The sequence below is a fragment of the Euphorbia lathyris genome, chromosome 8 (genome assembly GCF_963576675.1).
Source record: "Euphorbia lathyris chromosome 8, ddEupLath1.1, whole genome shotgun sequence".
Lineage (NCBI taxonomy): Eukaryota > Viridiplantae > Streptophyta > Magnoliopsida > Malpighiales > Euphorbiaceae > Euphorbia > Euphorbia lathyris.
Window position 1 is genome coordinate 40,232,352 of NC_088917.1, and position 27,269 is coordinate 40,259,620.

The window sequence follows — 27,269 nt, forward strand, 5'->3', positions numbered from 1 at the left end:
AAATGTTTCTTCATTGGATACCCTAAGGAAACTGTGGGATATTACTTCTATCATCCAGATGATCAGAAAGTGATAGTATCCAAACATGCAACCTTCTTAGAGAAAGAGTTTCTCGAAGAAACACAAAAGGGAAGCATGATTGAACTTGACGAAGTTCAAGAAGAAGAAACATCGACTGAAACAACAGAGGCGGTTGAGGTACCCGAAGGAGTTCCATTAGATGAGACTCTAGTGCCACCTATTCGTAGATCACAAAGAGTTCTTGAACTCCCAGTTAGATATGGTTTTCTAGTGGGAGATGATAATGAGGTTCCCGTGTTAGACGACGAACCCGAAAACTACGAAGAGACTCTTACTAGTCCAGATTCTAAAGCATGGCTTGAGGCCATGGATTCTGAAATGGATTCCATGTATACTAACCAAGTGTGGACTTTGGTTGATCTACCCGAAGGGATAAAACCCATTGGGTGCAGATGGATTTTCAAAAAGAAGATAGACATGGATGGAAAGGTTAGCACCTACAAAGCTAGGTTAGTAGCGAAAGGATATCGTCAGAAGCAAGGAATTGATTATGACGAAACTTTCTCTCCTGTGGCTATGTCCAAATCAATCAGAATCATGCTTGCAATTGCCGCTCACTTCGATTATGAGATTTGGCAAATGGATGTGAAAACAGCTTTCCTAAACGGAAACCTGCTTGAGGATGTATATATGATGCAACCTGAAGGTTTCATATCGAAGGATGCAAATAAAGTTTGCAAACTTCAGAGATCCATTTATGGACTCAAGCAAGCATCAAGAAGCTGGAATAAGCGTTTTGACGAAACCATAAAACAATTTGGTTTCGAACAAAATTGCGAAGAAGCTTGCATTTACAAGAAAGCAAGTGGGAGCTCTATAGCATTTCTCATACTATATGTGGACGATATATTATTAATGGAAAATGACATTGCTCTACCACAGTCGGTTAAAGAATGGTTATCTGGTAACTTCTCAATAAAAGACCTTAGTAAAGCAGCTTATATACTTGGTATAAAGATCTACAGAGATAGATCAAGAAGACTGCTTGGTCTTTCACAGGCTACATACATTGAAAAGGTGCTAAATCGGTTTAGCATGCTTGAATCGAAACGAGGTAACTTACCCATGCTACATGGAGTAAAGTTAAACAATCATCAATGTCCTAAAACCGATGATGACAAAAGACGCATGGATGTAGTCCCGCACGCCAGCGCAATCGGTTCGATTATGTATGCTATGCTATGCATTAGACCTGACGTAGCGTTCGCGTTATCTGTAACGAGTCGTTACCAAGGAAATCCGGGAGACGAGCATTGGATTGCCGTCAAGAACATTCTTAAGTACTTGAGAAGAGCTAAAGATATGTTCCTAGTGTACGGAGAAGGTGATCTGAAAATAGAAGGATTTTCAGACGCAAGTCATCTCACAGATGAGAATGATTTTAAATCCCAATCAGGATACCTGTTTATCTTGAATGGGGGCGCGGTCAGTTGGAAGAGTTCCAAGCAGGGAAGCGTAGCTTTCTCTACGACCGAGTCAGAGTATATCGCAGCTGCGGAAGAAGCAAAGGAAGCAGTTTGGATAAGAAAGTTCATTACAGAACTTGGTGCGGTGCCTGACATTGTAAATCCCATTACACTGTATTGTGATAACAATGGAGCCATTGCGAAAGCAAAGGAACCACGGTCTCATAATGCGTCCAAGCATTACCTTAAGCGATACCACATCATAAGAGAGATTGTGGCTAGAGGAGATGTGAGAATAGAAAGAGTACCTACAGAGGACAACGTTGCAGATCCGTTGACAAAGCCCTTAACCCAGAAAGTGCATGATCGTCATTTAACTTCTACTGGGATAAGTTTTAGAAACAATTGGCTTTAGTCCAAGTGGGAGTATGTTGGGGTTTAGTGTCCTATAGACAATTGTTCTAGGATACAAACTTAATGTAAATGAATTGTTCTTTATATCATTTGTTTTAATGAGATATATGTTTTATAACTATATAAAGGCAATCCCTTTTAAGCACTAAATAAAGTCTAATAAAAGGAAATCCGTAAGTTTGTTTAAAGTGATTATAAAGTGTTCATACAAGCATGAAGTGAGACAAAACTTTATAATAAACTAATAAACTTAAAACCATCCCAAGTCAAGTGATATGTTTAGGATTGATATATCACTGTTGAGACTTGCATGTAACAATGTCTTCTGTCCGACAGAAAGCTGATCTCACAAGCTTCATATATACAGATATCTGGACAGTTACATGGATTCGATGAAAAGTAGTTCATTAGGATTGGGGATCCGATTTGAGATAACAGGATGGGTAGATTCATCCTTGTGATCACCTGTTCATCTCATTGGTATTAATAGGTATAACTAATCCTCAGACTCAAAGGAATATTAATTGGTATTCTAGATTACGGAATGTGACGCTTTGACTCTAGTGTAACACGATCCTTAACAGAGATGACTCTAGGGTGTGAACAGTAGACGTTGGGTATCACAGGAAGTGATTGCGGGATCGTTATATATTGGATTGAGCATTTATCACTCCCGATAAATGGGAGATACATCCAAGGATCGCTTGTGGAAGACTCGACTCTAAATCCTTGCAAGGTGATAGCTTAAGACTTGAAATACAGATTTCACTTAACCTATCTATTTGAGTTGACTCGGCCTGTACAAGTAAAACGAACGTCTCGCTATATGTGACTTGACATCATCCATATTCATAAGATTCAGTTCAAGGATGTAGTTGATAAAAGTTCGAATTATACTGTAACTAATACGGAAAGGTTAACGACAGAATCAACCTGTCTTCTTATGGCTCTGGGGGAATGATTACGGACTTGCTAATCACATACTCTGTACATCATTCCGTTATGCAAAGATTAAATATAATTCTTTGAAAATTATTTAATAACGTTGCATACGGCTAGAAGCAATAAGAACCTAATGGGTCACACATAAGACTTAGAACCTAAAAGAGAGATAGATGTTAATTAATTGATGGAAGCCCAATTGAGCCCAATAAGGCCCATGGACCAAGGGGGGGTCGTAATTCTAATTGGATTAGGATTATGAATTAAATTAATTAAGAGATAAATAAGTTAGGAGTTTTAATTAGATTATAATACTCATATTATTATCCAATAAGGTTATTATTATTATCCTTGATATATTAGATATATAATGAGATAATAATTAGGAATTCTATTCCGAATTGAATTCCTATTCAGTAACCTAATTCTATCTAACTAGGGATTAGATACAAGAGATTATAAATAACCCCTCCCTTAGGATTTTCGAAATCCAAGCTTAAAAACCCTAGAGAGATTTTCGAAATCCCCTATAGTGCAAGAGAGAGAAAATTTCGACACCCCAGTTCGAGGACGAGATTTTCCACGGCTTCCTTCCGATCAATTGATTTCATCTATTTCTTTTATCTTTGATCTTGTGTTGATTAATTAGAGGCAATCTACTTTGGTTGCTATTCAACTATTGATTCTAAATTAATCTTCCCGTGTTTTATTTCGTGCTTGGGAACTCGAAGAAGAGTTGTGGGCACTTCATTAACAACGGTAGATTGATCATCAAGAGGTAATTCTTCTCATCCCTCTTTATATGAAATAACGGTTAACGGATCTTGTGGTTTATGAAAATAGGTTAAAAATTTTATATTTCCGCTGCTATACCTTAGCCTAATTTCCAACATAAAAATCTCCAAAACCAATATTTAGGAATGATTAGATCAATGGAAACTAATACGCTACAACCAAGGTCAAATGGACTATGATTGCCTTTTTTGTGGGCTTCAACAATACATGTAAACAAGATCAAAGGGAAAGGAAGATGGAAGTATGCAACAATCACCTTTTTGGACCCAACAACACATGTATGTAGTAGATCCTTTGTTCTTGGAATTTAAGATGGAAAAACTTAGGAAAGATGAGGGTCTTGCTATGGTAGCCTCAAGTCATAGGAATTAGGTTGCATCCAGTTAGCAAAATAAATATATTTAATAAACCCAAAAAAATTACTACGATTTTGGTCATTTTATTTTTCCAAAACTCGTATTACTTTTTCGAAACTGTGTGATGATTATACTTTAAGTAAGTTGGGGATGCTATCAGAATATTTTAAAAGTTTAGAAGTTCAAGTTTTGTTGGATAAATTTGTGGAATAAGTCAAGAAAAAGACAAATTAAGACCAAAAAGAGTAAGAACATCTTCAAGAAACTCTTAGTGCAATCTCTAAAAATAATATAAATAATTGACTTAGTAATTTAAGAGTGACTAAGATATACCATCTTTAACAATACTTTTTATATTCACTCTTTATTTATTATTTTATCATTAAAATTATTAGTAATTGTTATATTTATTAATATTGAAAGGAGATAAAACTCTTCAATAATAAATTATTAATAAAAAATACTAGGATGTGGAGAGAGACTCTCTATTAATTAGAAATGATTGAAAAGCTGTTAGTGATTTGAAGACTCACTAAGGTGCCGTTTGGTAAGATGTAATGACCTTCGTAATGGAATGACCATTACATTAAAGGCTCATTACTATGTTTGGTTGCATGTTACAATTTCATTTTAATGGAATAAGAAAACATTGAGTTAAATTTTGTTGAAGAAACCTTGTAATCCTCATTACATAGAAAAATATCTTGAATTTTCATTACATTGTCATCTAACCTCTCATTTCTCAAATCTCACCTCTCATTCTTGTTAAAAACGCAAAAGGTAGAAAAACATGAAAATTGAAAACGAGAAAAATGAAAAATAAAACGAAAAACCGAAAAAATGCGAAAAATGAAAAACCGGAGAAATGAGAAAATAGAAAAACGGTGAAAAATGTTGAAAATGGAAATTAAAAGAAACGAGAAAAATGTAAAAAAAAATATGAAAAAGCGAAACACTATATATTAATTTATTGATTTCAGTTAATCTAATTTTGTATTTGATTTCGATTCGATTTTTCACATTTTTCGTTGATTTTAATTATGTAAATAAAATTTTATGATTGCATTTAATTAGGAAAATATAAGTATTGTAATGGTTACTACATTACATCATAATTGTCAACCAAACATGGTAATAGAATCACTATTCCATTCCATTACATTACAATTTTAATTACATTACGACATTGATTACATTACATTGAATTACGGTATACCAAACGGACCCTAAAAGACTGTTGGAACTTATTTTAACTCGTTTTTTCTTAAATTTTAACTTGATAATCAATAATTCTAAACTACTAGTATCATCCAACAACATATTACAGTGAGTTGTTGCCCTGTCTTCTCCCAATACCAATAAATGTACTTAATTAGGGACACGTGTAACACATTCCAAGTGAGTGCTGCATACAGAGACACATGTTCACCCATGGTTTTGAGGGTTTTTCATCTTAAACCAGGGGCTCCTTTCCATAATCCAATGTATTACACTTTTTCTTATTAGAGTTCCCTGAAATCAAAGTAAGAGAGGCCTGCTGTTTTCTGTTTTGGTGAAAAATTAGAATACAAGGTGACTGACTGAGTGGAGCTCAAAACCATCAACAACTTTATGACTTCACTTCAATTCACTTTACTATAAATATGAAAGCAAATCTCACTTCCTCTTCATCCAGTTATCAAACTAATTAATTATGGAAAACAAGGCTCACTCTCCTCTTGACCAAAAGTTGGCCATGGCTAAGCGTTGCTCTCATGGTATTTACTTTTTTCCTTTCTTCTTTTTCAGCAAGGTTTTCTTTTATATGACATTTTCATTTTCAACAGAAGGTGTAGTTGCAGGAGCTAAAGCAGCTGTTGTTGCTACCATTGCTACTGCAATTCCTACTGTAAGTTCAGTTGTTACTCATCAATTCACTTTTTTTAAATGAAAACCTAACTCATTTCTCCTACAGCTGGCCACTGCAAGAATGCTTCCCTGGGCAAGAGCCAATCTCAACCACACTGCTCAAGCTCTTATAATATCTACAGGTTAGCTTTTCATCTACTCTTTCTTCTTTTTTTCTCATCTAATAATCTCATTCATTCTGCATTTTCAGTTGCTGGGGCTGCATATTTCATAGTTGCAGACAAGACTGTGCTGGCCACAGCAAGAAGGAACTCCTTCAATCACAATTCTACCAATTGAGGGACCACCTTCACTTTCTATTAATATAGGATCGATGCATTTATGTAAAATTTATCATCTATGCAAGACCATTGTACTTGACCTTCAAATGAATCAATGAAATTTATATATATATTAATATGATATATGTCTATGGGGTTACCAATAATCTTTGCATGAGCAACAACCGTCCTTGAAATGATGGAAACGATTCCTATCTCTAGCTATAATTTCTCTGTTGAAGATTTTTGATATTAGCTTAGTAGCAGAATGACAATTTCCGCATACACGAAGATTCTTAACTATTCTTAACGTTGTACCTGCTTTTGTACTGATCAAACCATAAGCAATGGCTAACCTCTCGCTGTGATGACTCAAAGCTCCTTCTTTCCATTCCTCATCCATATCATACAGAACCTCAGATGTGTCCGCTTTGAATCCAGCCTTTGCCAGAAGACTATCTATTTCATTCACCATTTCATAGATTTCTTTGCTCTCAGGATGTGTCTTGTCGCTTACAACAAACTCATGAACTATGCTATCCACTTCAATTGAGCTGCAACCAGGAACTTTCTTCATTCCCCTATCTTTTATTCTTGTCCGAATTCGCGCTACATCTTCCCACCTTCCAGCTCTTGCATAGATGTTTGATAAGAGCACATAAACCCCTGGGTTTTCAGGCTCCAGTTCAGAAAGATGTCTGGCTGCAAATTCGGCCATTTGAATTCGTCCATGAACTCTACAAGCTCCAAGCAATGAACTCCATATAGCCGCATCCGGTTTCACTTCCATATTCTTCATCAAATTCTCTGTTTCATCGAACAGCCCAGCTCGGCCTAGAAGATCAATCATGCATCCATAATGCTCCAATTTCGGACGAACCTTGTAATCTTGCGTCATTCTACTGAAATATTGGCGTCCAAGATTTACCAGACCAGCATGGTTACATGCTGATAATACACCGACAAAGGTAATAGCATCTGGTATAAAGCCTTCATTTGTCATTCTTGAAAAAAGATTGAGAGCCATATCAGCACTCCCATGCGTAGCGAACCCAGAAATCATAGCATTCCAAGAAGCCAAGCTTTTATTGTTCATGTCATCAAATATTTGTTGAGCTGCCTCTATGTCACCGCATTTTGCATACATATCAATAAGGCTAGTCCAAAGCGCAACAGTGGCTAAATTCTCCCTGTTCTTGTCTATATAAGCATGAATCCATTTACCAAGTCCAAGAGCACCTAAGTTTGCACAAGCTGGAAGAATATTTAACAAGGTCACTTGATTAGGTTCAACATTTGATTGCAGCATTCGCCTAAACTGCGCCAAGGCTTCCTTATAACTGCTCATACGGGTATAACCGCCAATCATAACATTCCAAGAAACCACATTCTTGGTTTCTATACTCTCAAACAAAGTTTTAGCTTTTATCAATTCTCCACATTTAGCATACATGTCGATAAGTCCGTTTACGAGCTTAAGATTTGATCCAAGTCCATGATCCTCAACCCAAGAATGGACCCATTTGCCCAGTTTGAGTGACCCTGACTGGCCACATGCAGAAAGCACACTAAGCATTGTGCTAATATTGGGTGTAATAGCTGCTCCACGCATATCTTCAAACACCGCTAATGCCTCTGCAAGTCGACCAGCCTGAGTATATCCTGCTATCATAGCATTCCAGGACACCACATCTTTAACAGGAATTTCATCAAACAGCTGTCGAGCTTCATCCAGGAATCCCCCTGAAGCATAACCAGTGATCAAAGCCGTCAAAGAAACCACATTTCTCATATAACTTTTTTCAAACAGCGATCTTGCATTGCCCAAATCACAATTTTGGGCATACATGGTAATCAATGAACTGCGCACAAAGGCATCCTGTTCAAGTCCAAGTTTCAATATATGTGCATGAATTTGTTTCCCTTCACGGGTACCTGAAATTTTCGAGCAGGACTTGAGAACCGAAGGAAACGTATAGGTATTTGGATTCAGACCCGATAGAACCATAGCAACATAGTACTTTAAAGCTAAAAGCGGAGATTCGCTGAGCGAGAGACCTCTAATAATATTATTCCAAATAACTTGATTTGGGTTTTGAGTAGTTTTGAAGAGCAAGAGAGCGTAAGGGAGATCACCATAAGGTGAAATGGCAGAAAACTCGATGAGCTTGCTGAGAGCAAAATGGGTATTGTAGAGACCAGTTTTAATAAAATGGCAATGTATTTGTTTGAAAGTTTGGAGATTTCTGCAAGTGGAGAGAAGAGCAATAGATGGGTGAGTTTGAAGAAACTTGTATGGAGGATCTGAGAAGGGAAGAACATGAACAGATAAAGGCGCGGACAACTCCATGACTGTGTTGTGGATATTACGATTCTAAGTTGGGAACGAATCGCAGCCAGAAATGCTGAAAACGGTGTGGATATTACCCATATAGCCGGCACCCGAATCCCTCCAGCAGTCCCGTCCCTGATCGATTTCTAGGCCGTTTTAACAACTTCCATTTACAGGCCTGGCCCAATAAATATTCCAGCGAAACCCAATCAACGAAAAGCAGGAAAAGATAGGGGTGTTAAACTGTCGGTTCACCGAACCGAACCGAAATAATTGAATACTGCATTTCAAATGAAAACTGAATCTAATCGAATAATATTAAAAAATCGAACCAAACCGATCAAATATTTCGGTACTCAGTTGCATCATTTATTAAATAAATAAATAATTATTTATTAGTTTATATTATATTGTAAAAATATGTAGGTTAAAAATTCATGATACTAAACTAAAAAAATAGTTTGCACTGTACAATATAAATAATGTTAGATTAGTATTCATGAATATTATTAAACACATTACTTACTGTACATTTTTTTAGAAAGCTAACTGAACAATTTTTTATTAATTCAAAAGTTGAAACTCAACCGTTTTAGGATATATTCTAATATTTTGATAAATTGATAATAGATAATTAATGTCATAAAGTAACTAATAAGATAATTAATATCACAAAGTATCATAAATTTGATAATAGAACTAACAAATAAGATAATTAATTCGGATCCTTCTATCTTTATCTCTTCTCTTCTTTTAGAGGATAGGTTTGGGGTCAGTTTCCTTAGACTAATCCCACGTTAGGTTTTCTTTTGTTTGTTTGTTTTTCCTTTTCTGTTTCTACAAAAAAAAATTTTTTTGACAAAATATATGTCGCTTCAGTACATTACCATCATGAAAATAGATTATTTGGCTTAGGACTCTTAATAATCAGATAATTAATAATAGGTAATTAATAATTAATTCTAATTTCGATCGGTTTAGTTAATTCAGTTATTTTATCATAAAAAACGAATCAATCGATATTACTGATTACCATCATGAAAATAGATTATTTGGCTTAGGACTCTTAATAATCAGATAATTAATAATAGGTAATTAATAATTAATTCTAATTTCGATCGGTTTAGTTAATTCAGTTATTTTATCATAAAAAACGAATCAATCGATATTACTGATATAATTTAATATTTAAGACCGAAACTGAATCTAATAGATCGAAAAACTGAACCAAAAAACCGAAATTCATCGGTTCGATCGATTATTTCGATCTGTTTCGGTTTTTGAATACCCCTAGAAAAAGGGGTGCTAGAAGAGAGGTAATTTGCATTCATCATGGGCACTCAACTTTACATCTACGAATATATTTTTTTGAAACTTAAGAGAGCATAAGAACCAAGAAAATTACAAAGAAAAGTGAGAGGGACATCAACTCATTCCCATAATCAGACATTGCAACTACCGTCGTAGCTAGCACATGAACTGTAATGTTCGTTGATCTATGAACTAAACTAACAGAACAGTTAACTAAATCCCCTAAAATGGATTTACAATCATAAACAATGATATTAAAAGGAGAAAAGACACCGGAGGAGTTGGTCATAGTCTGAAATAACAACAAGGAATTAGTCTATGTTAGATATCTCACATTGTTAAATGAGGAAGCTATATGGCTCCTTAAATATGTGAAACAATTCTCACCATTTGAGGTACCTTTTGGGATGAGTTAGGCATTTGTTTACATGGTATCAGGGCCATGGTTCAATGTTGGGGCTCCGGCTGATATTAGCATCACCCACCAAATTAATTGGGTGTAAGGGGGCGTGTTAAATATCCTACGTTGCTAAATGAGGAAGCTATATGACTCTTTAAATATGTGAGACAATCCTGACCTTTTGAAATACCTTTTGGAGTGAGTTATGTCTGTTTACAGAAAATTAGCGAAATTGCCCAAAGAATCTCTAACCACACAACCAAAGCCCGCAAAGCCGGAATTAGCGAAGAGGATTGCGTCCACATTCACTTTCAGAAAATTATGAGGGGGCGGAGACCAAGTTGTCTCGACTGGAGCTAAAAGGGGTGGACAGAAAACTAAGCATGCTTCCACTTAGACAAAAAATGTTGTAGCATTGGTAAATAAAATAGGAGATGATGATTGTTTACTGTTCTAGACTTTATCATTCATGTTTGTCCATAAGGATAAGGCCCAACTGAATCTCAACAAAGAGGAACATATAATAAAAGCCCATAAATCCTTGAAGTTAGAAAAACGAACACTAACATGCCCGGACGGAGCTAGAAAAGTATCAAGATTGAACAAAAAGAAAATTCATCAAAAGAGACCTAATCTTTCTGATTTATACCCCTCACTAAACCTCAAAGAGTCGTTTAACTAAACGCTTCAACCAAAAATGCAAAAAAATACTGTTTTCTTTCATTAGTCTTATTACCCCTGGAGTATAGACATCTACAACTCTTAGCTTGTCTAAAATTGTCTCAAAGAGCTCGACAATGCTTTGGTGAAAACATCTGCTAATTAATCAGCAAATTTGACTTGAAGTAGTCTAAATGTTTGTAATTTTTTTCGAACAAAGTGGCAATCGAGCTGGATGTGTTTGGTTCTCTCTATTGAGATATAATATAGATTGATTATCACAAAAGAGAGCCACATGTTTTTTATTATTATTATTTGAAGCTCTCGTAGAATATAGGACATTCATGGTATTTCAATAGTGGTGGTATTAGTCATTGCCTTATACTCTACTTCTGTTGAAGAACGTGAGACTATAGCTTATTTTTTAATTTTTTAGGAAATTAATGAATTTCTAAAAAAAAAACAGAAACATGTTATTGATCAGCGAGTGTCTATACATATTGCCGAATCTGCATCAGAGAAAGCTTATAGGCAGGGACTAGCCATGAATGAATAGAAACTTCAGCGAGTATCTGTGCATGTTGTATGTACATTATCAATCTAAATGCTCTTAATAGAAACTTTGAACTGAGTCCAAATGTAATTGTAAGAACCTTCAATACAAGACCTAGCTTCTGACTTAGATTTTAAGAAATATATCCATGTAAACCGAGGGTTGTTCAGGAACCCTATGATTGATTTTTCTAGGTTTGACCACTTCTTCTAGGTCGTCAACATCAGTTTGTGGCTGGTTGTTTACTAACGCGAGCCTTATTGGTTCTGTTTTTGGATGATGGAGAAGCCATTTTAGTACAAAAATGAAGAAACTTAAACGAAAAGGAGAAAAAACAGAAACTTACGGTTTTTGACAATGGTGGAAATCGCAAAGAGCAAGGAGCATAGAAGATGACAATGTGGCTTTTTTCTTCAATTTTATGGTAAGCTAAGAAAAGAATAAGGTTTTTAACTTTATCGTTCTTGGGATCAATGAAGCGTGTTAATGATAATTATTGATCCAAAAAGTAGCCGGCTAATTAATGATTCTAAGGTGACGTCACGGACGTCAGGCGTGTCTTTTCAGCGTACTAGACGATGGAACTCTAAAGGATTTCATTATGAGACTAGGGGTGATATCTGATACGGTATCGTTTGAATGGGCCTTAAGTCAATGGATTCTAGCTTTAACTCGAAGTTAGCATTCGACCCCAGTCTCATTAAGGCCCATGTACGTACTCTTCAGTCAAATACTGACCTTCGATTGTTTAACATCTCTTCGGAGGCTACCTAAAGATGACACGTGGACCAATGATCATGTTGGATTCTAAAGGCACGCTCTCCAAATTCACACGTATTTCGGAACAGAAATATAGGATCCACAGACTAATTAAACATCACCACGTATCTAGGTACACATATTTTACCTATAAATAGCTTAAGACTCAGTTGTCACATATACATCACTTCTTAACTCAATTTCTTACTTCCTTGCTCTAAGTTGGTCTAATATTTCATCAAATATTTACTGACTTTAACATCGGAAAGGGTTCACCGGATCTCCGGCCCCTTTTCTGACGATTGTTCATTGATTTAGGTCATTAGAAACCACCAAGTGTGTCCCAACAGTCATAGTAAAGGTCCGACTTAGACCCAACCGATACTCTAAAGTATATATGTAAGGCAAGCAATCACACGAGTAAAGAGACAGATTCTCTCTCATTTACTTTCTGTCTCTAGTTACATTGTATGCTCATTACATTGCTAACTTGTAGGGATGTTCATTGATCGGTTCGGTCTAAAAACCGAACTGAAATGGAATAATCGAAAACCTAATAACACCTAAAATGAGAACCGAACCTAACCAAATAATAATAAACCAAACCGAATATTTCGGCTCGGCTCGGTTTTCGGTTTCAACACATAATAGATAAATTATTTTTATTTCTTGTTTTATGTTATATTTTTTTTATAGGATAGGAAAGGAAAAAAACAAACACCACAAAAGAAAAACCTAGCCCGGGATCAGTCTAGGAAAACCGACCTCAACCATATCATCCCTCAGAATAGAAGAAAGGAAGTTAGGAGGATAAGAGAAGGTAGAAACTCCCAGACTCCTCATGTGGCCTTCTTCTGCAAGACGGTCCGCCACCCTATTTTGCTCTCTGAATATGTGACAGAAATTGATGGTCTCGAAGGAAGAACAAAACCTTCTTATCCCTTTGATTAAGTTCTTACTACTTAGACAAGTAGTATTCAAATCAGAGATCAGTCTGATAGCTTCCATATTGTCAGATTCAACGATTAGCTTTTTCAAACCCAGACTAATGGCTAATCTGAGACCAGAATAAATCCTCCAGAGCCTCGCCGAAAAGGAAGACCCTTTACCTAAATTTTGAGTAAACCCATACACCCAGCCGCCTCTTGCATTCCTTAACACCCCTCCAGCAGAAATTTTACCATCTCTTAGGCAAGATCCGTCAGTATTCAATTTCACCAATCCTTCACTAGGCCTACTCCAGCTAAAGAGATGGACCTCCCTCCTCTGAATAGATTATATAAATATTATATAATTATAATATTTATACTATTAAGAATTAATAAATTATTGTATATCAACTTATTATCGTATATTAACTTATCAAATCTAATTATTGTATATTAACTTATCTAATTAATGTTATTATATTATTTTATCATAGAATAAACTAGAGTTATTAAAAATTCAAAATTGAAAATGTAACTTGAAAATTCAAATCGAGAAAAAAGATAACCTATATAATCTATAAGTAATTAATAAACAATTTAGATATAATTTATACAAATAAGCAACTAATAAATAATTTAGTAAATGTGTCTTCTATGGTTACCTTGTTTTTGATAAAGTACCATTACTTGTTGTGTTTTCACCATTGGATGATGGAACAGAAAATTAATCCAATGGTGAAAACACACAAAGTAATCATAGCCTTTACCATTTAGTAAATTCAAATCCATGCAAAAATAGTTTATATAAACTATTATATAACATATTCGGTCGGTTCGGTTCATTCAGTTATTTTGTCACAAAAACCGAACCCACCAATATTACTGATATATTTCATAAACTAAAATTGAAACCAAATTTAATAGACCGAAAAATCAAAATTCATCTGTTTGGTCTGTTATTTCAGTTAGGTTCGATCTTTGAACATCCCCACTAACTTGGACATCCGAATGTTCCTAAGGACCAATCCTAATACAGAAGGAGCACTCAGCAGAAAGACACTTCTAGAAATTTCGCATCTCCATTAATTAATTTTAATTTTTATAGTGAAATGTAATTAATTTAATACAGATATAATATGTATATAAAAAAATATATATTATTGGAAAGAATCCTTGATTCTGTGATTTGAACTAAATAGTTACATAAACAGATGATTTAAAAGTTAGGGTCATTGTTTTGGGTGAGCCTGCCGGGAAAAACTAGAAATATGTAATTGAAAAATGTGAAGATAAATTGTCGCTTTCTGGATGCTAATGCTAATATTCTGAATAGGACCGATCATTAGATTTTAAAGGTCCGTGGGCAAATTACCAAATGGGGCCCTAATAAATAAGTGGAAATAAAAAAATAAATAAATAAGTAAATTGTATAAAAAAAGATTACTTAAAAAAATGAGACTTTTCTTGTTATATTTAATAAAATATCTAATAAAAGCATTTTATATTGCTTTAAGTACCCAATTTCTTATACAAAATGATGTGTATGAGCATTTCTAGAAGTAAATTTCTTAAATTTAATAAACTGTGAAATAGTTCTAATAGATTTTATGCTCTTTACGATACAAAGCATGATAACAGAAAAATGAAAAACCAAATTTGAAAATCACATCATTTAACGAGGTTTAGCGTCTAAGTTCTTGAAATTGGAAGATTTTGATACGTTTTTTCCAAACTTCTTTTGAAGACCGAATAAATCAGAATCTGATAGAGTTTCTCAAAGACAACAAAAAAGGCTATTAGTAATTGGAAGTTTCATAGTGAGGTGATTAGAAAAGAAAATTGATTATATAGCTGATGAATTGAGAAGATGAACTGAAGATGTAGTATAATATTACTGTTTAATATTCTTTGGGATTGGAGTGTGATTAAAAAAGGGAGAGATAAATTATAAATTTTTGTTGAGATTGATAGGTGAGAAAGATAATTATAGAAATACTTTGAGATAAATTAGGGAATTGAAGCCCAAAGTTTTTATTAGGAAATTTGGAAAGAATTCGAGATAAATTAGGGAATTTAGAAAGACTATTTAATAACTGATGCCAACGTTTTTTATTTGGAAAGAATCTAATGTCAACGTTTTTAATCAATTATAAAAAAAATTAAATTTAATCAAGTATAATTTAATAGGTACTAATACATTATTATAATTTTGGATCCTGGACAGACGCTCCTTCTATACATGTTCAGGAACGGACCCGATTCTGAAGTGGGAAAAGAAAAAGAAGTGTGTTATTAATCCGCTCGCATGCTTCTGACTTGACCTGACCACCGGCGGTATCACTCCAAAAATCTCCATTTTAATCCTTTATTATTTCTTTCTTTTGAATATTCTTTGACTTCACTCTTCAATCCAAACTTTTTATTTCTTTTATCTTCATATACACCCTTCGATTCGAATCATTAATTATTAATTTGGATCTTCTATTCCAAAGCTATGTCAACTACTATCAATACGAATCATATTTATATCTACAAATCAACACATTTCCATTATTTGAATTGTAAAATGCACTATTTTCTTACACCTATATATGTTCTTTTTATTATACTAGGCAAGTGCCCTTATTTTTCCACATTAGTTTTTATTATTTGGGTCTTATTCATCATCATTAAAACATACTAAAATATCACATTAAATAATAAACTAGAAGAAGTCTCAGTTTTTGCGCAAAAAGCATCACCATCAAAGACACGTATTTCAATCACATAACCAAATTCTAAACATACGCTCCTAATCTCTAGAAAGCGTAGTAACTTATAGAAATGAAAGATAGACACAAAAACATATAGATACGTGAGACAATCAAGCATTGACACGTAGAGATCTACACAGTAGTATGTACATTTCCCTCATTTTTATAAATAGTCATTCCCAAAGAAGCACAGAGTACACAATCATTCTAAATTCACTATATTTTCCGAGTCATTCTTACTTTCATTCTCAATAACATCGCTGACTTAAGCATCGGAGAAGGGACACCATATACCAGCCTCTCTCTGAAAGTTTGTTGATTCCTTCTCAGATGAATCAGATTCAACCAAGCCTATGTCGCATATTGAAAGACATCAAGTGGTGCGGTGAGCATGGAAAGAACCTTGCGATATGACTCGGATGAATAGTTACATGCCTCAACATATTATTCAACCAATTTCAGATATTCCTAGTACTTTAGCTACTCCAGCCAGAAATCGTGGCCTTGCTGATGCTAGTGACTACTTGCTAGAGCCGTTGCATATTACTCCAAAATTAGACCAGAAAATTGAAGCATGTTTAGGATCTTTAGATAATGAGCAATGTAGGTTCATGGATAATATTACAAAAAAAAAGCTCATATAAAATATGGGCTCTATTTAGAAATCTAAGAACATTCTAAAAGCAGATCATGCTATGCAAATGAAAGTCATACGAGCGGAGCTAAGGGAAGCAAAAGAGGCAAGTAAACAAGCAGACAGACATGACTACATTGCCTATTCTACGGACATCATATCGTTCAAACTTGTCCCTAAAAGATAAATGCATTGGAGGAATCTCAGTATGGAATTGATAGAAGTCGATCACAAGAAAGGACTACTAGTCATTTGCGTCGAATGAGTCGCCATTTTCCAACACCTTCTAAACAATCTCATCGAGTGGAAAACTCAACGTCTCTGAAGAGACGCAAAGGCGTTCGTCGTGATTCCATCAAATATATGTTGTGGATATTTGAGGCTAGTCGTCACAAGCTTGTAAGCTCAAGATCTGCAAAACGAAGGAAACTGTCTCTGATCCAAACCCAAAGGTTAATGAATAAACTTTCTTCAAGGATGATGTATACAATCCCATCTAAAATGACCTTCGTCATGAAATGGTGGATGCGGGAATGAACTCATGAAATTCTGAAGTGATGGATGTGTATACTCCTCTTTGTGAAGAAATCATGGATCAGCCCATGCCTAGGGAATTTAAATATCCTTTGTTGAATGACTACAATGATATGACTGATCATACTATTCATGTAAAATAAATTCACAGGGTTTTGCAGACAACCACAACAACAGGCGCTCTTATGTGTAGACTCTTTTCTACAACTTTAAAAGAGTTTGCATCATATTGGTACAACCAGCTTCTCACGGGCTCCATCCGGTCATTTAACCAAATGTCAAATGAGTTTGGAGAACACTTTATCACATCAATTCTAGAGAGCAAGCCAATGTAGGATCTGAATTACTTGGTGCAAGAGCCAAGTGAATCTCTCAAAGAGTGGGTAGATTGATTCCAGGGGACGATTATCCAAATCAAACATTTGAACATGGATAGGGCAGTATAAGCAATGACATGTAATTGCCGAAGTAAAGACTTGTCTAAAGAGCTGACCTCCTGAAGGCCAAAGAAGTTTCTGATTTGATAAAGAGAGCTCATGACTTCGTCAAATGGATGGCACCGCCTAAATCCTTTGCTCAAGGATATCTTGGGGGCAATTAATCATTCTAGAGAACCCATAGGTGACAATGGCAAGGACGAGTGTTGGAGATCTAGAGAGCAAACATATCAGAATTACGCTCATCTAAACGCTCCTAGAAAAGAAATTCGACATTGGGTGGAAATAAATGGACAACATATTCAGTACCCTCCGCAGCTGAAATCCTTTAGCAGGTGCCATAATGGCATGTATTGTGAGTTCCATTAAAGTGAGGGCCATGACATTGAAGATTGTAGACAGTTAGCTGTATAGCTCAACAAAATGGTCAAAGCTGGTAAGTTGGAATAAGGTTTTGAAAAACTCAAACAAAACAAGAGAGTCGCGTCATAAAAGCCAAGTAACGCAACCACCAAGAGGTGTTATCAATTTTATTATTAGAGGACCAAAGAAGGATCGTTCGGCCAAATGGAAGAGGTTATAAATAAAGAATGAATCACCAAATCAAGGTCAGACTTCACTTTTGGAAGTCTTCCTTGACAGGCACATGATGACACTCTGGTAGTTGAAATTTTAGTTGAAGATTAAGGTCCATCCAGTTTTTTTAACACATGCAGCTCAGTGAATACCATTACAAGCAAGGCATTTGAAGCATTGTGCCTAAACCCATAGCGATTAATACGTTATCTGTACCCTTTGGTAGGTTTTAGTGGCCATGTGGTTCCTCTTCTAGGCAACATTCAAATGAGGGTAGCAATCAGAGATGGCTTAATTAAATGGTACACAAAGGCTGAGTTTCGTGTAATTAATTTTATCCTTTCTTATAATGTGATTGTAAGTAGGCTATTACTGTCTAAATTTGTTGGATCCCTCTCAATTCACCATCTAGCATGGAAAATTCTAGATAGAAGAGGAATGGTGATTACTCAAAAGAGTCATATAATAGCTTAAGGGACATATATTGCCTCTTTAAACATGAAGCTACTGTAGGATTTGTCATATTGAAGAGGAAAAAGAAAGAGCCAAACTCGTAGGAGCTCTAGAAACTGTATGGCTGGCTGAAGGGCAATCTATCCAGATACCCATGGAGATTCCGAATGAGCCTAGGAAGCTGTCATTGAACCATTAAAAGAAAATATTGACGCCCTTCCATGGTGTCCAGAAGATATACTAGGGGTATCTCCTGATCTCATGATGCATTTGTTAAATGTCAACAGGTCCACTCCGGTCATCTAGAAGAAGCGAAATTATAGGGATGAAAGAAAGAAAATCATTTAGGCCGAAATAAAAAAAGTTGAAGGACTATAGCCATATTAAAGAAGCATATTATCCTAAGTGGATGGCCAACATAGTGCTCGTGAAAAAAGCCAACAGAAAGTGGAGATTATGTGTAGATTTTACATATCCCAATAAATCATGCCCGAAGGATTCTTATCCACTTCGATGCATAGATATGTTAATTGATTCAACTGTAGGTTATGCCATCTATTCACTATTTGATACAACGACATGTTACCATCAAATTCCAATGAATCTGAAAGACTGTATCAAAATAAGCTTTAGAACTCATAAAGGTACTTATTCTTATAATGTAATGCCTTTTAGTGTGAAGAATCCAGGAGCTATTTACTAGAGACTGGTAAATAAAATATTTAAGGATATTATTAGGGATAAGATGGAGATATATATTGATGATATGATTTTCAAGATTCGAATGGTGGAAGAACATGCTTCAGACCTATCTACGGTCTTTACTATCTTACAAGAGCATAATCTTAAAGTGAACCCGGAGAAGTGCACCTTCGTTGTTTCTTTAGAAAAATTTCTGGGATTCATTATTTCTCAAAGAGGTATTGAAGCTAATCAAGATAAAATTCAAACCATCATCAACATGAAACCATTAAAGAAGCTTAATGACATGCAGAAATTAAATGGAAAATTCAATGCATTGGGACATTTCATCTCTTGCTCGGCAAAATATGTATGCCCTTTTATAAAAGACTCAAAGGGGCCAAAGGCTTCAACTGGACATCAGAATGCCAAACTTCCTTTGAGTGGCTAAAAACCTTCATGGCATCTAAACCATTATTAAGCAGATCATTGCCTAGTGAGATTCTATATTAATATGTCAGTGTGGCAACATATTCCATTGGTATGGTCTTGATAAGGGAGGAAGAAGGTACAAATTTTTTTTCTAGTTTATTATGTCAGTATAGTCTTGAGGGATGCAAAAATTAGATACCCGAAGCTTGAAAAGCTACAATTTGGAGTAGTGGTAGCGGCGCAAAAATTGAGACACTACTTTCAAAGTCACCCATAGTGGTTCGCAGTTACACCATTGAGAGTTTTTTTCAAAGACATGAAATCTCTAGAAGAATCATTGAATGGGCACTAAAGCTAATTGAGCTTAGCGTTCGGTTCGAGCATGTAAAGTGATGCACCTCGAGTTATCGCTGAAAGACTCACTAAGGGTTAAGTGTACCTCATTGTTACCAAGTAATACATCTGGTAAAGTCCAAGTACCGAATTCTCGGGATTTATATGCAAGTACCAAACTACTCAAATCTAGATTGCTATTTGGCGAGATTAAGTGGATTTAAGTTGTGTTTATACTAATTACTAATCCTAATTCTAAGTTGATCCAGATTAACTATAAATTCCTTTGAATGTATATGGCAGTGATACGATAAAAGGAATGATTCAAACAATGTTTAAGAGTAATTATGAATTTTAATTAATATTGTATAAATGTAAAAGGATTGAATGGACTTTTCATAGGACAATACTTAGCACGTGATTCCTTGGTGTGAGCCATAGCTAACTCTAAGGGTTTAGAAACCCAGGTCCATTATTGTGGCGTTGTCAATACCTACAATCTCCGGTATATAAGACCCAATTAGACTCACAATATGAAACTCAAACAATATTCAGACTTATGAATGATTCAATCAAAATACCCAAACATAATAATTAAATAACTCTTAAACAAAGGAATGAAATACAACTTCAACTTAGATTAAAGATGGTAGAAATTGTCACATCTTACAACCAATTCAAAATCTAGGGAGATCTCACTAATTGAACAATAATAAAAGGGAAAGAATGTAGTCTTTTGAAACATGTCGAATCAAGCGGTCGTCATTCTGAACTGGAGATGGAACCTTGATAGCTTATGTATTAATGGGAGATGAAAGCTTTTGCAGATGGATATGGTGGAAATAAAGGAAGCTCAAACTGCTCTCAAGGGGAAAGGAAATTTACAGATAGTTTCTGGATGTCTTGGAATGGAAATCCGAAGGTCTTCAAATAACAAAATTCAAATCCTATTCTACCTACTTCAAATATTTACAACAGACAAAATCATAAATCAGATTGCCAATTCAAAATATCAGGACTGAGTAAAAAATGGGAGTCTGCGAGTGGCCAGCTCGATGAGCTGACCTATTTTCTCTAATGTGAGTTTTTTCTGACGCTCATCTCATGGAGCTAAGGGCCAGGCTTGGCTGGGGTTTGCCATGGTGACCAACTCGATGAGCTGGCCTGCCTGGCTCGATGAGTTCACCTTTAGCAAGGCTCAATCTTTTCTTTCTCCGGTCAAACATGCTCCGATGTTGAAATCCTTAAAAATCTCACAAAAATCCCATTAAATCTATATCAAAAATCACTTAATTAATTTACCAAAAATTCTATTAAATATCAAGTCAAAACTGATATTTTTGGTAAATTAATTTCATGAAACTTGGCACTGTAATAAGCTCTAATTTAAATTGACAATCTTTTGATGAAAATAACACCAAACTTGACAGAAAAGTGAATAAATGCTACAGAAGTAAATTAAAACCAATATTTGATGAAACCAAGATTATTATTACCAACTTGATACAAAATGATACAAAATAATTCTGAAAACCGTACTAAATTATAGGGGTAAAATAACCACATCATAAAGCCTTTAAAGCATACGAATTAGCAAACCTCCTAATGGAAATACCTGAAGACTATATTGTTCCATTAGAGCTTATGGAGTTATGGGAGTTTTATATGGATGGAAATTCGAATAAAGACAGAGGAGGCATTGGGGACTTTTCCAAGGTCCTAATGGTATTAAGTTGAGATATGCAGCAACACTGGACTTCGGAGCATCTAACAATGTAGCATAATATGAAGCCTTACTCTAAGGACTTCGAATTCTAAACACAATCAAGCCTGGAAGAGCTGTTTTAAAGAGTGATCCAAAGTTGGTGGTATGTCAACCTACTAGTAACTACGAGTTAAAATATGTCATAAAACAATATCTCACATTGGTGAGGCAGCTCTTGGAAGAAGGGAAAATTGAAGGCCGAAGGATGGACGTTTCAAGAATTCCAAGGGAAGAAAATTATGAAGTTGATCACTTGGCTAAAGTTGCATTGACTCCTAACAGGTCTCATATCTATTCAATTTGAATTGAAAGGATTTCTTGTATTAGCATCGAACAAAAAGTGGTCCTGGTAATTGACATCACAAAGGAGTGGTATTATCATATATATTCTTATTTTACTACATGAACATTTTCTGAAGACAAGAATGAGCATATCAAAATGGGCAGGAAGTCACGAAAATATTCGGTTATCGATAATATATTTTACTAAAGGTCCTTTTAGCGGCATTGGTTAAAGTGTTTTGGTTTTGATGTAGCCGAATACATCCTAGAGGAGATTCATGAGGGGATATGCGGAGCTCGCGAAGGAAAAGATGTTTTGGCAAGAAAGTCGCAGTTGCAAGGCTTCTACCGGCCTAAGATGGCAAAGGATGCGGCTAACTGTATATATAAATGTTCTGTCTATCAAAATTATGCACCTATAATTGGGTCTCCAGCTTCGAAAATAAGGGTTATCCAACCGGCTTGGCCTTTTGCAACATGAGGAATCGATATAGTCAGAGCTTTCCCAAAATCTAAAGGTCAAAATAAGTTCATGATAATAACAGTAGACCATGTTACAAAATGGGTTGAAGTTGAAGTTGAAGTTGAAGCTAACTCTACTATCACCTTTTCACAAATTATTTCATTTGTTGAAAAAATGATTTTATTCAGGTTCGGGATTCTATATACCATCATCATTGATAACAGAAAGAAATTTGACTGTAAAGCCTTCCGGACATATTGTGAAAATCTGCACATAAAGCTCTAATTTACCTCTGTAGCTTATCCATAAACCAATGGTATAACAGAGGTAACCAATAGAACGATAGTGCAATGATTGAAGAAGAGGCTGGAAAAATTGAAGGGTTCTTGGGTAGATGAAGTACAAAATGTTCTATGGGCATATTAAACAACTCAAAGGATAGTCACATAAGAAACACCATTTGCTCTCACATACGGAACCAAAGCTTGTGTTTTTATGGAAATTGGAGCAACCAGCCTCAGAACAACTTTCCATTCTGAAGCTGACAATGAAAGTTATATGCCTCAAAAGTTGAACCTCCTTGAAGAAAAGAGAGATCAAGCTGCAATAAAAAAATGGTTGCTTACAAGCAAAAGATGAAGGCAACTCATGATAAGAGGGTAAGGCCAAGGCAGTATTTTTAGAGAGACCTTGTTCTCCAAAACACCAAAACTTCCAAATCCATAACAAATAAAGGAAAGTTGGGACGCAACTGGGAAGTGCCATTTCAAATTGCTGAATGTATTAAAACACACACCTATAAGCTTCATGAGATTTCACGGAAGTCCATTCCCCGAACATGGAATGTAGTAGCCTTGCGGAAATACTACTAGTAGTTGATTAAGTATGTAACACTCCTCTTCGGTAGTAAGAAAATAATATTGTAAATCATGTCCTTTGACAATTAAAGCAATGAAAAGTTCCATCTTCTTTTTTCAAGTTCTTACTTAGAATCCTTTTGATTATACTAAAGATTAATCTTATGCATGTTATAAGGATTCTAATCACAATCATAAAGTTGATACATTCTAAAAAGACATTGAGCCTTTATACCATTCATGCAACACAAATTTACTTCAAAATTTAAGTGGATTAAAATGGTTTGTCAATAAACATCCATAAACAAAAAAAACATTCATTTACATAAACGAAAATTTACAAGAACAGTGAATGAAAAGGTTACTAAGAAGGATCCAAAAATTCCCCTTCATTAGGAACTTCATCTGCAAGTTCATCATCTTCTAGAGGGAGGAGATTAGCCCGTTAGTTAAAACCATCTTCAGGAAAATGAATTTTCAGAGAACTTAAGAAGAGAAATTTGTACCTTAAAGATTGTTTTCTGCTAGCAACATCTTCCATTGTCGAAGACGCGTTCTCCTTAAAATCTGAAACAGTTGAGCTCGTGCCAATGTTTGTTATTTTTAACCTTGCCTCTAGTAGGTCTACTTTATCTCACAGAGTAAAGAAAGAATCTCTTGATACCTGAAGATCTTGAGTTAATAAGGAGACTTTTGCCTTTTCAAAAGCAATTCATTTTTTCTCATGGGACAGTTCATTTTCGAGCTCAACAACCCAATCTCTAAGCTTGTACTCAAATTTCTCATGCCAATTGGCTTACTCATTTCTGCTCTTCTGAAGAGCACTTTCCAAAGCTTTAAGTAGTTAAATAAGTACGGATGGTGTTATATCGCTCCCGAATGACTCCTCCAAATTAGTCATATCTTTGGCTTTCTAAAGAGTAATTTTCTCATTTTTCTAAGCTTCACTTTTCTTAGCAGCCTCTGTCTCCATCTTCATATTAGTCAAATCTAACTTGGTTCAAAGCCTATTGAGTTAGGTAAATCTGCTCATTTAAGGCATTTTGTTGCTTATAATAGCGATTCCGTAATCTAATAGAGGTAGAAAAGTCATAGGAAGTCATTACAACTCGAAACAGGAAAAGGAAGGGCGAAAATCATACTTACATCACATTTTTTATACAAATATAGTTCCATCATGGCATACATAGACATGTGGCTAAAGAGTTCCATATCGTCCGAAAGTATGGACATGCGTCCTAAATCTTCAGCAATTGAAGGGATGCTTAGAGAGACATAGTCTCCATAAGTTTAAGCCATCACTATTAAAAGAGAATGAGTTATTATTATTTCAATTAAGGATTAAGGGTTTGGGAGAGAATATATACTTGCATTTAGGTGATCATAAAATCGATAAGCTTGGAGTTTCTCTTCGATCAGCGGAGGGAGGAACGCGCTTTCACCTTGCTCTAACTTTGCAAATTTTTTATTCTCTTGTTCAAGTTTTTAAAATCTCATATGCTTTGGCACATATCCTTCCCAAGGAGTGAAATCTATTTCAGGAACCTGTCATCACTTTCTGAAAAGAGAAGAAGAATTAGAAAACAAGATTCTAATCCTTTAAAGGCAGCTTATTCCCTCTTTCTTCTTGTTATGGCTGAAAACCTCCATTCTAATCCATTCTTTAGTATCAGAGACATCAAAATCCTCTAAGCTCGAGCTTTCTTGGGAAGGATTAGTTGGGGGAAAAGTGTGAACATTTACTTCCATGACCGAGGAAGGGAGAAGGAATGAGCTAACCAGCACTTTTAGTTCAAATTATTCCTAAAATAACTTCAATAACAACCTCATATTATAAAGATGAATGAACAGTGTTAATATGACATTCTTCTAAAATAGTTTCAACATGTAGTCAAGATCAATGGTCGAAGGTTCTTTAAGAGGTTCTCCAACTTGTAGTGGAGAAGGAGTAGTCGCTGTGGAAACCTAAGACTTCTTCACCATCGATAACTCCTTGATTCTATCTACAATATTAGCATGAAGAAACATATCGTTAGTACTACCAGCATCTAATAAAAAAAGAGAAATAAAAATAAAGATAAAGTAAAGTAACTGATATGTGCATATTATACTTATTCTTACCCCTTAATTCTCATGATTTAATTGGATAATTAAGCTATTAATGGGAATTTTAAGTGATTTTTCTACATATTGAAGAAAGAGGACCTTGGTAGATCACTTGTGCTTAATTGGAGTGAAATTGATATTTTGGAGGAACAAAAAGACCAAATTGGAGAACCAAGGATCAAAGAGGTATTTGGAGAAAAACATATTCTGCTTGTTCAAGGGTCACTACCTGTTCAGTGGAAGAGCTCATGCTGTGCGCAAGGAGAAGAACAACCAGGAATGAGTGAGAACTGTTCGGATGAAAGATGAACCCAAAAATGTGGATTATCACTCTTCTCTGATTTATTAGAGATACTTCCTGAAGGAGAGATTGAATTTGCTGCAGAACAACCATGATTGTGGAAGAAAATAATAAAGCATGGGTTGTCTGACTGTTCAGCAGACTGCTCTCTGTCTGTCAGAACAGTCTGGCAGACCATATCTTCAATATTTTAGTGTATCTAGAACAATGATTTCTGTTGGATTTTTAGGCTATTTAAAGAGCCTTCTTTTATGTTTTGAATCATTCAGATTTTAGATCTGAATCCTTAGTGTGTAATTTTGTTAGTTGTTCTTTTAATGCATTGTTTCTTCTTCTTTATTATTTTTGTCTTACTTCATTTAATTATGAGTAAGTAATTTAATTAACAGGTATGCAATTGTCCAGGAACAGGTAAAAGAGCAGGTTTACTTCCCTCTAAATTAAGTATAATTAGCTTGGCTGTTCAATGAGTAATTAACGTTAAATAGGAGTAGCTAACCTGTTTCTGAGCAGAGCAATCATGAGGAGACTCTCTTTGCAAATCTGAACTTTCATTGAACACATTTAATCATGAAACAGAGACGTAATTGATTATATGTTAAGGGTTTTAGTTGTTCTAACTAAATGCTTTCTTGTTCTTAAGGCTTAAAGATATATTAATCTCAAGGAGACTTATTTTAATTGTTTTTAAAGAACGTTGGGAACAAGGGACACCTGACTCAACTGATTTTCGTGAAAGATACCTTAAGCCAAAGCTGTTTCTACTTAATGAACAAGGAGTGGAGTGCCTGTTCACTACCATTTCTGTGCCTGTTGTATGCCTGTTCTTCCCAAATCTGTAATTAAACTTCTTTTTGACTTGCTTTATCTTTTTATTTTATCAAATCAACACCAACTCAAATTAATTGATTAGTTACTCTTTAAACTTGACTGTTCTCATCCTTTTAAGTAATTATATTCAACTGTTCTATCCCTGTGGATACGATAATTTACTTACACTTTATTACTTGTACCTAGTGCACTTGCTAGTGTTCACGTTTATAGGACAACAAGTTTTTGGCGCCGTTGCCGGGGATAGAAAAGATTAAATATATTACTTTTAAGAATACCAATCGGTTTTGACCTGTTTGTTTAAGTGTGCAGTGTTCAACTTGTTCTATTCACCTGTTCACAGAGTTCAACCTCGAATAGAACAACGACCTGGAGTTGAAGAACAACCAGAGGAACAACCACCCGAACAAGCAGAGAATAGAGAGAGGAACTATTATTGTAAGGAGGAAATGGCCTCAAATTTCCAATTGTTGGTAGGATGCTTACATGGAGGCTACCAATCTTGAAGATCTTGCAATGGATGATTTCTTAAATCCATCCTATTCTAATTCATGGATGACAAGCGTTGAGGAACAATGCATAAGTTCTATCCCCTTGAAGGAAGATAATTCTCATGTGGAGAAATTGCTATTGGACTTATGTTAACCACAAGGAATCAACTTCAATCATTGGAGAATAGAATAAATGAGTTTTTCACTATTTTCATGAATAAGGAGCAAGATGAA

The 27,269-nt window shown here is 35.1% G+C and overlaps 2 protein-coding genes across 2 annotated transcripts; one reads left to right on the plus strand and one right to left on the minus strand.

Annotated features, from left to right (window-relative positions):
• The first annotated feature begins 5,474 nt into the window (after positions 1 to 5,474).
• LOC136204125 (early nodulin-93-like) lies at positions 5,475 to 6,306 on the plus strand. The gene is made up of 4 exons (XM_065995326.1): positions 5,475 to 5,751; positions 5,821 to 5,882; positions 5,949 to 6,024; positions 6,093 to 6,306. Exons 1-4 carry the CDS (start codon positions 5,688 to 5,690, stop codon positions 6,179 to 6,181), a joined length of 291 nt encoding a protein of 96 aa, XP_065851398.1. The 5' UTR covers positions 5,475 to 5,687; the 3' UTR covers positions 6,182 to 6,306.
• LOC136204123 (pentatricopeptide repeat-containing protein At1g08070, chloroplastic-like) lies at positions 6,271 to 8,590 on the minus strand. Its single transcript, XM_065995325.1, has one exon. It carries the CDS (start codon positions 8,510 to 8,512, stop codon positions 6,320 to 6,322), a length of 2,193 nt encoding a protein of 730 aa, XP_065851397.1. The 5' UTR covers positions 8,513 to 8,590; the 3' UTR covers positions 6,271 to 6,319.
• Positions 8,591 to 27,269: the final 18,679 nt, after the last annotated feature.

What these genes read in the sequence shown, in the direction of transcription:
- LOC136204125 (XM_065995326.1), top strand. Translation starts at nt 5,688, where the DNA reads ATGGAAAACAAGGCTCACTCTCCTCTTGACCAAAAGTTGGCCATGGCT. An exon ending in GGCTAAGCGTTGCTCTCATG is followed by an intron (nt 5,752 to 5,820) that starts GTATTTACTTTT and finishes CATTTTCAACAG; the next exon opens with AAGGTGTAGTTGCAGGAGCT. An exon ending in TTGCTACTGCAATTCCTACT is followed by an intron (nt 5,883 to 5,948) that starts GTAAGTTCAGTT and finishes TTTCTCCTACAG; the next exon opens with CTGGCCACTGCAAGAATGCT.
- LOC136204123 (XM_065995325.1), bottom strand. Translation starts at nt 8,512, where the DNA reads ATGGAGTTGTCCGCGCCTTTATCTGTTCATGTTCTTCCCTTCTCAGAT.